Below are 17,576 nucleotides of genomic sequence, written 5' to 3' on the forward strand. Positions count from 1 at the left end.
CCTCCCCTCCCTCCCTCCCTTCTCTTCTTCCCTTCCCTTCCTCCCTTCTTCCCTTCCTCCCTTCTTCCCTTCCCTTCCTTTCTTCCCTTCCCCTCTTCCCTTCTTCCTTTCCCCTCTTCCCTTCTTCCTTTCCCCTCTTCCCTTCTTCCCTTCCCCCTTCCCTTCCCTTCTTCCCTTCTTCCCTTTTCCCTTTTCCCTTTTTCCCTTCGTCCCTTCCCCTCTTCCCTTCCCTCTTCCCCTCCCCTCTTCCCTTCCCTTCCCTTCTTCCCTTCCCCCTTCCCTTCCCTTCTTCCCTTCTTCCCTTTTCCCTTTTCCCTTTTTCCCTTCGTCCCTTCCCCTCTTCCCTTCCCTCTTCCCCTCCCCTCTTCCCTTCCTTTCTTCCTTTCCCTTCTTTCCTTTCTTTTTTTTTTTTGAGACGGAGTCTCGCTGTGTCCCCCAGGCTGGAGTGCAGTGGCGCGATCTCGGCTCATTGCAAGCTTCACCTCCCGGGTTCACGCCATTCTCCTGCCTCAGCCTCCTGAGTAGCTGGAACTACAGGCGCCCACTACCGCGCCTGGCTAATTTTTTGTATTTTTAGTAGAGACGGGGTTTCACCGTGGTCTAGATCTCTTGACCTGTGATCCGCCCGCCTCGGCCTCCCAAAGTGCTGGGATTACAGGCGTGAGCCACCGCGCCAGGCCTTTCCTTTCCTTTTTAGACAGAGTCTTGCTCTGTTGCCCAGACTGGAGTGCAGTGGCGCGGTCTCAGCTCACTGTAACCTCTGCCCCCCAGGTTCAAGCAACTAGGATTACAAGCGTGTACCACTACACCCAGCTAATTTTTATATTTTTAATAGAGGTGGGGTTTCACTTTGATGGCCAGGGTGATCTCACACTCCTGGTCTCAAGTGATCTGCCCTCGGCCTCCGAAAGTGCTGGGGTTACAAACGTGAGCCACCGTGCCTAGCTGGAATTTTTTCTTTAACCAAAATATTTTCATTTTAATTTTGTTCCTAAATGTCACAAGCTACAAAATATTTTAAAATATTTTTTAAAAATTGGTTTCATTTTTATGTTTCTGTTTTTAGATTTTTTGATCATAAAACAATACAAATGATAGAAGATAGAAAGGGAGGGTATTGCCGAGTCCTATTAGGGTACAATCTTCCAGATCTTTCCTCCATGCAATTTTTTCTTTTTCTGAGACAACATCATGCTCTGTGTCTCAGGCTGGAGTACACTGGTGTGATCACGGTTTACTGTAGCCTTGACCTCCTGGACTTGAGCAATCCTCCAGCCTCAGCCTCCCAAGTAGCTGGGACTACAGGCAGGCACCATCACACTTGGATAATGAAAACTTTTTTTTTTGTAGAGACAGGGTCTTGCTATGTTGCCCAGGCTGGTCTCAAACTCCTGGGCTCAAGCGATCCTCCTGCCTCAGTCTCCCAAAGTGTTGGGATTACAGATGTGAGCCACGGCACCCAGGCCCCAGGCTCCAAGCAATTCTTTTTTCTTTCCCTCTTCCAGTTTTTCTGTTCCTCTCTTTTTTTCTTTTCTTAGGTTATACCTGGGAAATAAAATTCTGAAACGTTAATATTCCAGAATTGGTAGAAAATCCATAGTTCACATGCAAATAAAATAAAATAGATACTTAAAATTGGTTTTTTAATTTTAAAAAATTACTTTTTTTATTTTAAAACTTGTGGTAAAAAATATATAACGGCTGGGTGCGGTGGCTCAAGCCTGTAATCCCAGCACTTTGGGAGGCCAAGACGGGTGGATCACGAGGTCAGGAGATCGAGACCATCCTGGCTAACACGGTGAAACCCCGTCTCTACTAAAAAATACAAAAAACTAGCCGGGCGAGGTGGCGGGCGCCTGTAGTCCCAGCTACTCGGGAGGCTGAGGCAGGAGAATGGCGTGAACCCGGGAGGCGGAGCTTGCAGTGAGCTGAGATCCGGCCACTGCACTCCAGCCTGGGCCACAGAGCGAGACTCCATCTCAACAACAACAACAAAAAAACAAAAAACATAACATAAAATTAATCATCTTAACAATTTTCACACTGTTGGATAGCAGAGCTCCAAAACTTCGTCATTTTGCAGATCTGAGACTCTGTACCCATTAAACAGCAATCCTCCCCTCCTCATCCTCCCCGGCTCCTGGCAACCACCATTCTACTTTTTTTCTATGAGTTTGACTCCTTTAGATACTTCAGTGTAAAGGAATCATACAGTATTTGCCTTTTTGTGACGGGCTTATTTCGCTTACATAATGTCCTCAAGATTTATCCATGTTAAAGTTGTTATTTATATATATATATATATATATATATGCGCTCATTGTATGGAAAAACAAAAATGCTTGGGTGGCTGGGCACTGTGGCACACACCTGTAATCTCAGCACTTTGGGAGGCCAAGGCAGGAGGATTGCTGGAGCCCAGGAATTTGAGGCTGCAGTGAGCTATAATTTTGACATAGCACTGCAGCCTGGGCAACACAGTGAGACCCTGTCTCTTAAAAAAAAAAAAAAAAAGCCTGGGGGACTGGGCGCAGTGGCTCACGCTTGTAATCCCAGCACTTTGGGAGGCCGAGGCCAAGGCAGGTGGATCACTTGAGGTCAGGAGGTCGAGACCAACCTGGCAAATATGGTGAAACCCTGCCTCTACTAAAAGTACAAACATTAGCCAGGCGTGGTGGCACGTGCCTGTAGTCCCAGCTACTGGGGGACTTGAGGCAGGAGAATCTCTTGAACCCGGGAGGCAGAGGTTGCAGTGAATTGAGATCATGCCATTACACTCTAGCCTTGGCCACAAGAGCGAAACTCTGTCTCAAAAAAAAAAAAAAAAGCCTGGGGAAGCCTTTAAGTAGGAAGTGGAAGTGTCACCTCTAACCAGGCGGTCGTAGGCACACACCTGCCCTCTCTGTCCTGTTTCATTTCACCCACTCTAAGATGTTTTCAATTTGATTGTAAGACAATGTAATTTTAACTTTGTAGAGTTAAGATGCAAAAAAAAAGAGAAAAGTCTGAGAATAGATTTTACACACATACATACACACACACATACTTGCATGTTTAGAGTCTTTTTTAAATTTACTACTTATAATAATAATAAAAAAAGAGAGGCTGAGCGTGGTGGTTCATGCTTGTAATCCCAGCACTTTGGGAGGCTGACACAGTGGATCACGAGGTCAGGAGTTTGAGACCAGCCTGGCCAACATGGTGAAACTCCGTCTTTACTAAAGATACAAAAAGTTAGCCAGGTGTGGTGGCTCATGGCTGTAATCCTAGCTACTCGGGAGGCTGAGGCAGGAGAATCGCTTGAACCTGGGAGGCGGAGGTTGCAGTGACCCGAGATCACACCATTTCACTCTAGCCTGGGCGACAGGGTGAGACTCCACCTCAAAAAAAAAAAAAAAAAAGAAAAAAGAAAAAGTAGAGACAGTGTCTCACTATGTTGCCCAGGCTGGTCTTGAACTCCTGGCCTCAAGTGATCCTCCTGTGTCCGCCTCCCAAAGTGCTGGGATTACAGGCATGAGTCATCGCGCATGACCTCAAGTCATTTTTATGCAGGTGGGATCAGAAGAGTACAGTGGGGCTTTTTGCCTATTTCTTTCTTTTTTTTTTTTTGAGACGAAGTTTCGCTCTTGTTGCCCTGTTGCCCAGTCTGGAAGTGCAATGGCATGATCTTGGCTCACTGCAACCTCCGCCTCCTGCGTTCAAGCTATTCTCCTGCCTCAGCCTCCCTAGTAGCTGGGATTACAGGCCTGCGCCACCACATCCGGTTAATTTTTGTATTTTTAGTAGAGATGGGGTTTCGCCATGTTGACCAGGCTGGTCTCAAACTCCTGACCTCAGGTGATCCACCTGCCTCAGGCTCCCAAAGTGCTGGGATTACAGGCATGAGCCACAGCGCCCGGCTTTTTTGCCTGTTTCTTACCAATGCTATGTGTGTCTGAAGCCTCTTGTCCCTTTAACCACAAACAACTTGGGCTTCCTTTCTCACTCAGACCCTATGGGAAAGTTGCCAACTCCTCACCCACCCTGGCTGTGCCATCATCCCAGTGAGTCCCTGCTGGCACTTTAAAACCTTCCTATGCAAATTTGTGCCCACATGTTTCCTTGAAACAAATTTCTTAAAGTAGAAGGGTGCATTTGAAGTGTGTGTGTGTGTGTGTGTGTGTGTGTGTGTGTGTGTGTCTGTGTGTGTTATTTTTAGAGACGGGATCTCATTATGTTTCCCAGGCTGGTCTCAGAATTCCTGGCTTCAAGTGAGCTCAAGTGATCCTCCCACCTCGTCCTCCCAAAATGCTGGGGTTACAGGAGTGACCATCATGCCCAGTCCATTTGAAATTTTGATTTACTTTGTCAATTGCTTTCCCCAAAGGTGCCAATGCACATGCCCTTGAGAGGGCCTTTCAAACAGCTTCTAATGCTGTTCAGAACTCTGACCCCACTGCACCTGCCCCCCCACAGATGGGGAAACTAAGGTCCCAAGAAGTAAGGATTTATCTGACATCACAGGTAGCAGAGACCCAGGCCTCCTGGTCTCCTGGCTGTTGTGGTTGCTAAGGCACCACCACTGAAGGTGTTCTCTATCTCCTGGTAGTCTCACTCTCTTGCTCAAATACCTTCTATGGCTCCCTAGGGCCTATAATACAAACTCCAAATTCAACCCACCTCACCATCTGGGGCTGCTGCCTGGGCTCCCATTCCTGCCCAGCTACATCACTGAGCACCTACTACTATGTGCCAGTCCCCCTGCAAAACGCTGGATAAACACGTGGCTTTCTACCAGGGAACCTTAGGCAAGGTATTTGACATGCTCGCCTCCGGTTCCTCTGCTGTGTCTAAGGATTCGCAGCTGCGGCTGGAATCTGCTGCTTAGCACGGTGAGTGCTCATTACTGGGATCTATTCTTTTTATCAAGAGCACAAATCCCTTCTCTGGCTATCCACAGCCTTCTGAATGTCCCACGTCCTAGCGCTCACTCACTGGGATGAGTGAGCTGCCCAGCAGCTCCAGGGGAGCAGGGCTGGTTTTCTATCATCTTCTACCTTACTGGGTGGTTTTTGGGGTTCTGGGGGAGTTCCAGCCCCAGAGAAGCTCCAAGAGTCCCTCCCAACAGGTGAGGAGTCCCAGGTGGGTCTCCGCCAGGGCCTCTGGGCAGGCTCTGAGGGCGGGCTTGGGGACTGTGGCCAGCAAAGCCCCTGAGTCCATGCCTCAGTCCCCTTGCTCCCTGGTCTGGCGTCTCTCTGCCACCATTGCGGATTTTGCGCAAAGAGCCACTACTCTCTGAGCCTCAGTTTCTCCAGCTATCATAGGGAAAGCCTGGCCTTGTACCCTGGAGTGTACCTTAGGCACAGTAGGGGTATCGCAATGGAAAACTCTCGGCAAACTGTAAAGTGTAGTTCGCGTGTGTGGGCACAGCCACCTGGGGGTGCACGGTGCGGGGCACATGGTGCCGGGCACGGTGTCGCCGCACACCCCGGCTCGGGTTCGGTACCGCCCCGCTTCCCGGTCCCTGGTCCGCTCTCCCTCCCTCCTTCCCGCCCTCCCTGCCTTCGGGAACGCCGGCTCCCGGCATGCCGCGCGCTGACAGCCTTATAAATAGTCGCCTTTGCCGGCGGCCGCGAGGACGGGCAGGGCACGCACTGGCCCCGGCGCCCACCCGCACCCCTCCCCAGGTCAGTGCGTGCCCGAGCGTGTCTGGGGGGCCCTCCGCGGGGAGGGGCAGCGGCACCGGGGGAGGGCGGGGGCGTGCTGGTGCGGGGCTCTCCGGGGTCTGTGAGGCTGTGTATCCGTGGTTGTGATTCGTGTGTGTGTTTGCGTGGCTGTTCCCCGGACGCTGGGGATCTGTGCCTCGCTGCCTGTGCCTTTGTGGATCCGTGCGCGTGTGTGTGCGTGTGCGTGTGCGTGTGTGTGTGTGTGTGTGTGTTGCAGCCCCTTCCAGCCTCCCAGATAGTCACCCCTTTGTTCTGGCTGGCACTCCTGGGGCTCCAGGTCACTGCCCTTGGTATGTCCCAGCTGGGGCCCAGAGAGGGGGAGCTGTGGCCTGGCTCCCTGCCCCACAGGACCTGGACAGGAGCAGCCTCTGTGCTTGGTGGGGCTATACTGTCACACCACTTCTAGTGCTGGGTGCATCACCCCCTGGATGCTCAGAGCTTGCCCTAGCCTCCTGACCAGAGCCCCAGGGCCAGCGCTTGGGGCCTCCCAGCAGCACTGCTCAGTGGCCACCTGGTACTCCTCAACAGCAGCAGGACAGGCCCAGAGAGGGGCACCAGCTGCCCAAGGTCACACAGCTGAGTGATGGAGCTGGGATTCGAACCCTTGTCAGTTGCTACCCACTGGGAAACGACTAGGTTGGGTCAGAAGCTGGAAGACCTGGGCTTGCCTTGGCCTTGCCTTGTGATTGGGGTTAAGTTACCGTCCCTCTGGGCCTCGGCCCCACAGACCCCTTAGCAGACCATCCAGTCATATTAGGAGTCGCTGGGGCCTCAACCCAGGGGCCTTATAAGGCCTGGGTGCTTAGCCCGTAACCCAACTCCATCCTAGACCCCTGTCCTCTGTGAGGCCTCCTCACAACCCAAGTTATTTTAGATCAAGGAATTGGCAGGTGCCAGCAGGGCGGAGGGGCTTAGATTACCAGGAGGGGGCAGGGCAGGACAGGGTCGAGGCCACTTCTCAGGGCTTCACTGTGGTTGTTCCTGGCCCAGGACACTCCCCCTCCCATGGGCAGCTGCTGAGGGGCACCTGGCAGTTCCTACCCCCGCTGAAGCACACTCAGCAGGAAAAGTGGCTGCCACTCCTGCCTGGGGCAGCAGGGACATCAGCAAAGCCACTTCAGCTCCTACTGGGTGCCAGGCCCAGAGTAGCAGAAACCCAGGGCCGAGATGGACCCTAGCCGGCCCTCGAACCAGCCTATCCTCCTCCCCATGCCTCAGTTTCCTCCCAAGACGGCAGTGAGGATGGAATGAGGCTCCCCAGCCCTGTGCTCAGCCTGTGCCAGGCCCAGTCAGTGGGACCCCACGCCCACAGCACAGAAGAGGGGTCCAGTACAGCGTGGTTGTGTGGTGCAGGGCAGGTTTCCAGAAGGCACCTGCCAGTGTGGGAGTGGAGGGCAGAGTCCAGGAAGGCTTCCTGAAGGAGGTGGCACCTGAGTCCCACACAATAGCGAGGTGGGGAAAGGCATCCAGGCATTGGGTACAACATCTGCCAGTGGCAATTGATAGGGTTGCAGAGGGAGCAGAGGTCAGCTCACTGGGACCTGTCCACTATGTCAAGGGGCCCAGGCTTTGTCTGGGAGCCGAGAGGGCAACACATGCAAAGTTGTAAGTGGGTGTGTGATGTGGTCTGATGCCTGCCAGAGAAAATCCTGCAAATGGCCTGGCAGGGTGTGGAGGCTTCGAGACCCACGTGGAGGCGGGGGCAGTGGCCCGGCCTCTTGCTTAGCACGGGACATAGTGGTGAGGAGACAGATGGAGAGAGCCTGGGGAACGGAGGGTTGGGTAGTGGCTGTGCAGGGCTGTGGAGAGGAGAGGGGAGCCTTCACACTGACTCGGCCTATGGCTTGGCCAAAGGGGCCGGAACTGGGACTCGGGGAGGGCTGTTCAGAGCCTGGGAAGCCTGTGAGGCTTCTGGGGCCTGTCTGTGGGGCTTGGATGTCTGGGGCTGGGGAGAGAGGCCTGGGCTGCCTGCACAGGGACGGGAGTCCTTAGAGCCTGAAGCCAAGTAGAGAGGGTGCTGTGGGTGCCTGGGGTGGAGGTCCCAGCGTGGGTGGGGTTGCTGGCTAGAGGTCAAGGCTGGAGGGGAGTGTGGCTGTGGTGGTCGTGAGTGGCCTTGGGGAGGGCTGGTGGGTGGGAGCGAAGAAGTGGGGGCCAAAGGTATCCAGGGGCGATTCTGAGATGGGGGGCTGAGGTGGGGGAGGTCCTGGGGTTGTGGCAGCACAGGGTGGGGTCGCAGATGTGATTGGGCTCATGGGCAGGCTGAGGCCAAGGTGGGGGCAGTAAAGCCTCAAAGGATGGGGGTGCAGGGACGATGCGTGGGGCTGGGTGCTGGACCTGTAGAGGTGAAGGGCCTGGGACTGCCTCATTTTGACAACTTATAAAGGGCTGTGTTCATGCAAGTGGCTGCTGTAGATTCCTCCACCTCAGGCCTCTGTGTCTGTTAGAGGATCCCCATCCAAACCTCATCCCAGACACACATAGTTTCTGGCCACCTCCCGCCTCCTGGCAGCTTCCCTCGGGCCCTGGAGAGCGTCGTCAAGGCATCTGAGCAGACGCTGGCCTCGCGCCCTGTTTTCTGAGAGTTTAGAGGGGAGCAGCTCTGCAGTTGTGTGGCCGCTGTTTATGTCCCTCGGTGCCATCCTTACCGTGCCAGCCCCTCCAGTGGGAACCCAGGTAGATGGGAGACGGCTACTGCCCTTCTGTGACAGGTGAAGCCAGGGAGGCCAGAGAGGAAAGGTGATTTTTCCAAGGTCACTTTCCCAAGGTGACTTTCTCAGGGAAGATCCTGGGCCTTCCCTGCCACCAGCAGCCCCCTCTGCCCTCAGACTGCGTGTCGGATCTGGCACACACCGGTTGCCTTGGGTGTGGCTTAGCAGAAGGTGAGTCAGGGTGAGGAGGAAAATCCCTCCCCAGCCTGTGCCCTTGTCTTGCAGAGCATTGACACGGCTCCTGGGACCTCAGCAGGATGGAAGGTATGAGCCTCCTCTTCTTTTGCCCGTTGCCTGGGCCTCAGTGTGCCTGACTGTTAAGTGGGTGCACTCTCAGGGAGACATTCTGGGAGGGGTTGGAGAAGGTTCTGGGGCTGCCAGAGGGGGCCTGGCTGGGAGCCTCCAGTATCTTCCTCTGGCCTCTCACGGGATGTGCCAGCTCCAATATTAATTTTAGAAGTGATGAGGCCTCCCCAAGGCTCCTGAGGGCCCCAGCACACATCCTCTATGCTGGATTTATAGAGCTGAGACCCTGCCCCGTGGAGAGGCCACAGATACACAAAACAGCAGGTCTAATGAGGACAAGGCAAATCCCCATACCTCTCTGGGACTCAGTTTCCCTATCATCCAGTGAGGGTGGGCCTTGAGGAAGTCTTGGACTCTCCTGGCTCCTATGGGCTGGGACTTAAGAGGGAGACACGGGCGGGCGAGCAGAGAGCCCAGAACGGGCCCGCCCTCAGCTGCTGGCAGCACCATCCGTCCAGTCCCTGGCACTGTGCCTTGGCCTGGGCAGCTCTTAAAGACACTCGGCGGGCCTGCTGCTGCTGCTGCCTGAGCTCCAAACATCAACAGCCACAGGGCTGCGGCCTCTCCACCCCGGGACAGGAGCCCGCCGGAGGAGCCGTTCTTGACAGCTCCTATAGGGCTCCAGCCTCATGGCTGGGAGGGCCCCTGGGAGCCACCCAGCCCACCTCCTCCCTCCAGCCCCAAGGCCCACCCTCACTCCCTCACTGGAAGGGGCAGAGAACCAGAGAGGGACAGGCCTTTCCTAAGTCACACAGCAAGGTGGGATACAGCCTGGTCCTCTATTTCCCTGGGAAGCAGGGAGCCTGAGAGCCCAGGGGAGGAGCCTGGGTTCCGGTTTAGGTCCTGGCATCCCTTGAGCAGGCCCTGCCTCTCTCGAGCTCAGTTTCCCTCTGCCCAGTGGGGCTGTGGCCTTGCTGGGATCTAACAGCAGGCGGGATGAGACAGAGGTTGGAGCCAAGCTCACCACCCTCTCTGGGCAAGAGTTCTACGTGCCCACCACAGCCCTGCACCCCGGCAACCGTCTCCATGGCAACATATGTTGTGGTTGCTAAGCCCACGTTGGCACTGCCAGGGGAGGCGGGTGATGGGCCAGCCCAGGGCCTGAGAGGGGAAGGGCAGGGGACCCGGGAGACACGGCAGGACGGGACCATGGGCTGCTGCTCCTCGAGTGACCCCCGCAGAGAAGACGATTTGAGGGCCAGAGGTGACCGGCCCCTGGGGTCCAGCCACCCACAGGGAGGCGCCATGAGGGTTGGCAGCCCAGCCCACTGGCTGTGCGGAGAGTACTTAGCCTCTAGGCCTTTGCCTCTGCCCGTCTGGCTGCCTGGGGCGCCCTCCCTTCCCAGACCTCTCCCAGGCTCCGAGCTTACTCGCATCCCTGCTCACTCTGGGCTGTGACTTGTCTGCCTCCCCGACAGGAGCGCCAGCGGTGTCTGTCCCTCCGCCTGGGGCCCAGCACAGGCCTGGGACTCCAGAGGTGCCTCTGGCTGTGAGTCCAGCGAGTGACTGAGCCCTGCTCCCCTTTTCTCTCCCACAGAGAAGCTGAAGAAAACCAAGATCATCTTTGTGGTGGGTGAGTTGCGGGCAGGCGGGTGGTGCAGCAAGGGTCTTCTTGCTGGAGGGAGGCGCTGGAGGGAGCCTGGGCCTGGGGCTGCACCCTGGGCTCTGCCCCTCCCTCGCTGGGAGACCCTGGCAGCCCCTGTCCCTCCTCGGACCCTGTGTCTTGGGGTTTGTGAATGGGTGGGCGTTTGCAGGTGGGCCTGGCTCAGGGAAGGGCACCCAGTGTGAGAAGATCGTGCAGAAGTATGGCTACACCCACCTCTCCACCGGGGACCTCCTGCGGGCCGAGGTCAGCTCAGGCTCGGCCAGGGGCAAGAAGCTGTCGGAAATCATGGAGAAGGGACAGCTGGTTCCGCTGGTGAGTGGGCCCTGGTGGGGAGAGGGGCAGGGGATGACGGCAGCCCTGACTGGGTGTCCCACCAGCAGCAAAGCCCACGACACACAGGCAAAGCTGATCGTAACCGCCCCCGGCTCCAAACCCTTCTGTAGTTCCCCATTGCCCTGGACAGAAAGTTCCTTCCAGAAGCTCCCAAGACCTTGCAGGACTCTGCCCTGCCCCCCACTCTCACCCTGCCCTCCATCCTCCAGCCACCCTGGCCTCTGTCCCCTCAAACTAGCCATACTCCTTCTTGCCTGGAATATTCTTCTTCAGCTTTCAGACTTCCCTAACTCCCCAGATTTGGCCTAAGACCCCCCCAATTTTCTACTCCAGAAGCCCCACTTCTCTTCCCATACAACCTGTGCCATGCTTGGAAATGGAGAAATCATCTGTGGAATGTGTCTGTCTCCTCACCAGCCCCTGAGCTTCCCAGGGCAGGGAAGGTCTGATTGTCCCATGGCCATGTCCTCGGGACCCAGGACAGCACCTGGCTGGAAGGAGGGGCTCAGTGAATACTGTCTAGTGAATGCATCATTCATTCACTCAGTCCAGGTCTCCACAATTCCAAGGAGGCTTCCTGGAGGGGGAGGCTTGTTTGGGACATTTGTGTAGGGGAGAGGGCATTTCAGGTGGCAGGACCAGCTGGAACAGAGACCGGGAGAAGGGATGGGGAGGAGAGGCTCATGGCCCCTTCCTCATTTGCTGTGCCCCAGGAAACAGTGTTGGACATGCTCCGGGATGCCATGGTGGCCAAAGTCGATACCTCCAAAGGCTTCCTGATCGATGGCTACCCGCGGGAGGTGCAGCAAGGAGAAGAGTTTGAGCGACGGGTAAGGCACTGACCCAAGTGGGGATCCTGGTGGGCTGGGGCAGGATAAGATTCCCATCCCTGGCCGGGCATGGTGGCTCACGCCTGTAATCCCAGCACTTTGTGGGGCCGAGGCAAGGTCAGGAGATCGAGACCACGGTGAAACCCCGTCTCTACTAAAAATACAAAAAATTAGCCGGGCGTGGTGGCGGGCACCTGTAGTCCCAGCTGCTCAGGAGGCTGAGGCAGGAGAATGGTGTGAACCCGGGAGGCGGAGATTGCAGTGAGCTGAGATCTGGCCACTGCACTCCAGCCTGGGCGACAGAGCGAGACTCTGTCTCAAAAAAAAAAAAAAAAAAAATTCCCATCCCCATGGGCGGGCCTGCGGGGGCTGCTATGCAGGTCAGAGTTCTGAGCAGAGGCTGATTCGTGGAGTGTGGGTGAGGCGGAAAACCAGGAAGACTTCCTGGAAGTGTAGAAGAAAATGTGTAGAAGGGGAAGCGCCAGGCAGGGGAGTTCCCAAACCTGGGCTCAGATTCCAGCTCAACGGCTTGAGATCTTGGGCCAGTCATTCTGCCTCCTGAACCTTAGTTTTCCCATCTGCAAAATGCAGGGAATGGGGGGACCAGGTCACAGCTGCCTTAAGGGGCGGTGTGGGGACTGGACAGGATGCGCCCTTCAAGTGTGGGGCTTGGCTCCCCATAAACACACAGAAAGTCAGGGAACAGCATTGGCAGGGCTGGAAAGGCAAGGCCAGTGTGGGGAGAACAGAATATGTGGGCAGGGCGACAAGGGATGTTCCAGCCTGGCTGGAGGCTGCAAATGCCATGGAGGGACATCGGTCTCCTTCCAGGGGTCATGAGGAGCCTGGCTGGAAAGAGCAGGCCTGGAAAATGATAGCCCTGAGCTTCCTAGCACGGGCACCCTGCAGACACACCTTTCCCAGGGTGAGACACCTCACACACACACACACACACACACACACGTGAACACTTGCACACACACATGCACAAAGCCCACAAGTTCATACACACAAGGCCGGGCATGTGCACGCGTGCACACACACGGCAGTGGATACTGCACTCCTCTACATGCATGACACAGATGCAGCACACATATGCAGGGATGCACACATGCTCGCACACACGGCCCTGTGCACACACACACACCTTTACCTCGGTGTCACAAGGCTGTATGGGAGAAACAGATGGGACTGCAAGGGCCTAGGAGGGAGAGGTCAGCAAGGGCTGTGGGGAGCCTAACCAGCATCCCAGTGGGCTAGGGCAGGATAAGACTCCCATCCCCATGTCCCATTCCCATGCCCCATCTCTGTGGGGCCTTCTGGGCTTCCGTAGCTTCCAGCCTCATCTGGGGGTAGGAGGCCATATTTTCTGACCTCTGAATGGCTGCACGACCTCAGGAAAGTGTCTACCCCACTCTGCCCCTCACCTTCCCTATCTGAAATGGGGGTTAGCTGGATTCCTTCAGACTTCACTCCTGACGCTGCGTCAGGTGCCACAGTTCTGAAGAATGTCCTGGCCTGGCTCACACGTACCAGCTGTGTGGTATCACCTGTGACCCTCAGGGCCACATCTAGAAAATAGAGTTAATGAAAGTCGCCGGGCTCGGTGGCTCACACCTGAAATCCTAGCACTTTGGGAGGCCAAGGAGGGCAGATCACTTGAGGTCAGGAGTTCAACACCAGCCTGGCCAACATGGTGAAACCTCATGTACTAAAAATACACAAATTAGTGAGGTGTAGTGGCGGGTGCCTGTAATCCCAGCTACTCAGGAGGCTGAGACACGAGAATCTCTTGAACCCGGCTGACGGAGGTTGCAGTGAGCCATAGCCACTGCACTCAAGCCTGAACGACTCCGTCTCAAAAAAAAAAAAAGTGCCCACCCTCCCAGGGCTGTTGTAGGTGCGGCTGAGGGCGGCAGGCTCAGGCTCAGCCCTGGGCCCAGGCCTGCTGTGTCCTCCAGGGGTCCAGGCAGCTGGTCTCTTGGCTCTGGACACTAGGGGGCGTCAGGGCTTCACCAAAGGAGGGAGAGTCAGCCTGGAAGTGTGGCCGGTTCACACCCAGAGCTTTTCTGGAGACTGGCAGTGCCCAGTGTGGGCTCCTCGGGCTACATTGTCCTGACTGGGAGACTGAGGCCCCACAGCCAGAATCTCAAGCCCAGAGGCTGAGCTGGCTCTCCCAGATTTACCACCTCTGCCGGGGATGTACAAAGAGCCTACTGTGCTTGGTTCTGGAGACCCAGATGAACCAGAGACTGTGAGTCTGTGCCCTGGGGGAGCTCAGTAGCTGATGGATGATGATGAGGGGCAGGTGGCCTTGAAGTCGAGGTCAGAGTGCTGGGTCCAGGCCCGCCTTTGCCCCCATGGTAATCTGTAAGATAGAAGCAGCTGCTGGGTGGTGTGGGGTCACTGGACAGGAGGAACTGTCCTCCCTGAAGGCAGCTGACGCTGTCACCCCGAATCCTTCACTACGCAGGGCTAGGGATGAGCGTCAGGATGGGTACCACAGGTGAGGACAAAGGGCTTGTTCCAGGTCACACAGCTGACCGAAGGCGGGGTGAGCCTGGGTCCAGGTCAGTCTGACGCCGGAGGTCAGGCTGCTTCTCGCCTCTGTCCAGCTGTGTGGCCTTGGGCAAGCCTCTTGGTCACACAGCTGGAAAGAGGCATGAAACAGCCTGACCTGAGAGGCAGCGCCCCAAGGCCTTGACAGGGGCCCAGGGCCAAAGGTGCGCAGAAGGCCTTGGGGGCTGGCCCAGTGGAAACAGGAGGCAGGGCTTGAAGGTCCCAATCCCATTCCTAAAGCTGTGGCAGTCACGGGTGGCTGCCCTCCCAGCCAGGCAGCTGTGGTGGTCGGATTGAGCGAGGCAGGGGCTGCAGAGCCTTATTCCTCTTGCCTTTCCAAGGCGTCCCATGGATGACATGGATGACATGATGTGCCAGTGACAGTGAGATTGCTCAGAACCCCCCAGAACTTAGCAGCCGCTCACCCCTTCCCTCATCCCTTGTTCCTTTGTCAAAGGACCCCAAAATTGTGAGACAGGTGCCTCAGGGGCCCTTGGGAGACCTGCTTAAGGAAAGATAAAGGCACTGGAAGAGGCTGTTCCAGGAGGCTGGGAGTACTGGGGGGCAGGGGGTGGCATCAGAAAGACCGCCCTGAAGAAGTGAGCTTTGAGTTGAAACCTGACGCTTGGTACTGAGGTGAAGGCGAGTTAGGCCCAGGCTTGGGGGAGCGGGCTCCCAGCTGAGGGACCAGCATGGGCACAGGTCTGGCATGGAAGGAGGTGGATGAGAGCCTAGAACAGAGAGAGTCAGGCTCTCTGAGTCCGGCAAGGAGTGTGGACTTTCTCCTGAGGGCTCTGGGGAGCCATGGTAGAGGTATGAGCAGGGGAGTGGCAGGAAAGATTGGTTTTAGGAAGGTCTTTCAGGCTGCCTTGGGGAAGGGATTGAGGGTCTGAGGGGGTATCTGTTGGGGCCTCATAGATGGGAAGATTGAGGGTCTGAGGGGGTATCTGTTGGGGCCCTCATAGATGGGAAGATGGCCCTAGGGGGCGGGAATGGGGTCCCTGTCACATGGTGCCCGCCTGCAGATCGGACAGCCCACACTGCTGCTGTATGTGGACGCAGGCCCCGAGACCATGACCCAGCGGCTCCTGAAACGTGGAGAGACCAGCGGGCGCGTGGATGACAATGAGGAGACCATCAAAAAGCGGCTGGAGACCTATTACAAGGCCACAGAACCCGTCATCGCCTTCTATGAGAAACGTGGCATTGTGCGCAAGGTGGGTCCCGCGGGAAAAACGGGTTCCTATGTGGTTCAGCCTCAGCTCGCTGTGTGGCCTTAGGCCAGCCCCTGTCTCCGAGCCTTGGTTTCCCCACTGGTTCAATGAGGGGCTGCTGTCAATTAGGTTGGGCTCGGGGAGGCAGGCCTGGCCTCTGGGACCTGCCACGGTGAGGCCCACCCGGCTCCACCTGGTGACTCAGCCCTTACGGCTCGTCTCCCCGCAGGTCAACGCTGAGGGCTCCGTGGACAGTGTCTTCTCCCAGGTCTGCACCCACCTGGACGCCCTGAAGTAGCAACACTGGAGCCGCTTCCCCAGCTCAGAGCCCCACCCCACCCCTGTCCTGATTCGAGGTCCTCCTGGCCTGAGCACAGCACCTCCACCCTGCCCGGCTGAGCACAGACGGAGGAAGCCGCTTATCCTGTTTTCATGGACAGCTGAGCACTAAAGGAATTTCTAAGGACATTTGGTTTTACTGCTTTTCTCTGCTTCCAGTCGGAGTTGATTCATGTGCTTGTGCCCACCTGGCCAGGAGTCCCCAGCCCCTCACCCTCCGTTCCTCCTCAGCCTCCCTTTGCCAGCCACCCCTCCTCTAGCTCTGGTGGGAGGCCCAAGGCCCTTCCTCGCACAGGGCATTTCTGGCCTGAGGACCTGGTGCTGAGTGGCAGGGCCCCAGCTCTGAGGGGCTCATGTTCAGGCACTGCCGGTCCCAGCCTGGGCTCCTCTGCATCTTGCTCTGTGGCCTTGGCCCTGACCCCCATCGCTCTGAGCATATGTTCCATGCCTGGCCCTTGCCGGGGCCTGGACTGCACAGGCAGCAAGGTCATGGGCTGAGTGGGGCTTCCTGGGCGGTGCGGGCAGCCCACGCCAGCCGGCCCAGTGGGCAGTGCATTGGCTTCCTTGGTGCAAGAGGCTCTGAGGGTCTGAAAAGGGCATCTCGATGGCATGGGTGGGTAGGGAGTCATGTTACTGAAATTGAATGGGGGAGGCCCGACGAGGTGGCTTACGCCTGTAATCCCAGCACTTTGGGCAGCTGAGACAGGAGGATCACCTGAGGTCAGGAGGTCGAGAGCAGCCTGGCCAACATGGCGAAACCCCTTATCTACTAAAAATACAAAAATTAGCTGGGCATGGTGGCGCATGCCTGTAGTCCCAGCTACTCGTGAGGCTGAGGCAGGAGAATTGCTTGAACCCGAGAGGTAGAGGTTGCAGTGAGCCGAGATTGTACCACTGTACTCCAGCCTGGGTGACAGAGTGAGACTCTGTCTCAAAAAAAAAAAAAAAAAGAAATTGGGGGAATCATGGTCAGGGGTGAGACCTGAAGGACTTCCCCCTGTGTTGCCCTGGACACAGCTCACCCTCTCTGAGCCATTTGCAATTCTAAAACGGACTCCATGTCCCCCTCACCTCCACCTCAAGGTCAAGATGAGAACACACTGAGTGAAGAGTGCATGCTGTCCATTGCCACGGCCATGGACCTACCAGAGCAGCCTGGCCCGAAGCGTGCAGGGCCCCAGATGACTTGGGGACCCAGGATCCCGTGGGGAGAACCTTTCCTGCGCTCTTTCATTTTTTGACCTCATCACTGAGAAAGGCTCAATTTGGTGCTCATGTGTCCTTAACACCTGATGTGGCCCAAGCTGGGCTCCCTTTAAAGCCAAGACAGCCTCTGTGGGCCACACCTGCCCGAATGAAATCCGAACAATTGGGGCTGGTCATAGCAAGTGGGGCTGGTTTTTCATTTCCATTGGTTATTTAAAGTTTCCCTTAAAATAAACGATTTTAAGTTATAAAGGGTGAATCTATTGAAAGAAGAACATGAAAGAAAGAAACAGGAGTTCAGCAGAGGTAGCAGAAGACAGGCATGTAGGGGGAGCCATCCTGTCCCAAGGGGGTTCTGGGTGGCAGGGGCCGTGTGGAGGCCTCTGCTGCTGGTCCTCAGTTTTCTGCATTGGCAGTGTGGGGCACACAGGGATGCAGCAGGTTCCAGGTCCTGGGTCCTGCATCTGTCAAACCGGAGTCACACACTCACATCACATGCACTCACACATACACACTGACCCACACATTTGCACTCCCACTCACATGCACACATGCGTGCACACTCACATTCACACACATGTACACGCATGTGCACGCAAACCACTCACACACATCCACACACATTTCCACACTCACAGTCACCCACTCGCACTCACACACACTGACCCACACACTTCCACTCCCACACACACACACACTGGCACGCACACACATTCACACACATTTACATGCCCACATTCACACACGTGCACACACAAACCACTCACATT

At 56.2% G+C, this 17,576-nt stretch overlaps 1 protein-coding gene across 3 annotated transcripts; it reads left to right on the forward strand.

Annotated features, from left to right (window-relative positions):
• Positions 1 to 3,619: 3,619 nt before the first annotated feature.
• On the forward strand, positions 3,620 to 15,729 carry AK1 (adenylate kinase 1). 3 transcript variants are annotated; one of them, XM_023217072.1, is made up of 7 exons: positions 3,620 to 3,728; positions 8,639 to 8,677; positions 10,257 to 10,292; positions 10,474 to 10,637; positions 11,372 to 11,488; positions 15,073 to 15,264; positions 15,491 to 15,729. In XM_023217072.1, exons 2-7 carry the CDS (start codon positions 8,671 to 8,673, stop codon positions 15,557 to 15,559), a joined length of 585 nt encoding a protein of 194 aa, XP_023072840.1. In that variant the 5' UTR covers positions 3,620 to 3,728; positions 8,639 to 8,670; the 3' UTR covers positions 15,560 to 15,729. The 3 variants fall into 3 exon arrangements, with proteins under 3 accessions (XP_023072840.1, XP_023072839.1, XP_023072838.1); XM_023217071.1 differs by lacking the exon at positions 3,620 to 3,728 and adding an exon at positions 5,546 to 5,666; XM_023217070.2 differs by lacking the exons at positions 3,620 to 3,728; positions 8,639 to 8,677 and adding an exon at positions 9,843 to 9,923.
• Positions 15,730 to 17,576: the final 1,847 nt, after the last annotated feature.

Source organism: Piliocolobus tephrosceles, chromosome 14, assembly GCF_002776525.5.
Source record: "Piliocolobus tephrosceles isolate RC106 chromosome 14, ASM277652v3, whole genome shotgun sequence".
NCBI lineage: Eukaryota > Metazoa > Chordata > Mammalia > Primates > Cercopithecidae > Piliocolobus > Piliocolobus tephrosceles.

Excerpts from the sequence above, each read along its gene's own strand:
- AK1 (XM_023217070.2), top strand. The coding sequence starts at position 9,869 with ATGGGCTGCTGCTCCTCGAGTGACCCCCGCAGAGAAGACGATTTGAGG. Across the intron at positions 10,293-10,473 it reads CAAGATCATCTTTGTGGTGG|GTGGGCCTGGCTCAGGGAAG; the intron begins GTGAGTTGCGGG and ends GGGCGTTTGCAG. Across the intron at positions 11,489-15,072 it reads GAGAAGAGTTTGAGCGACGG|ATCGGACAGCCCACACTGCT; the intron begins GTAAGGCACTGA and ends GCCCGCCTGCAG.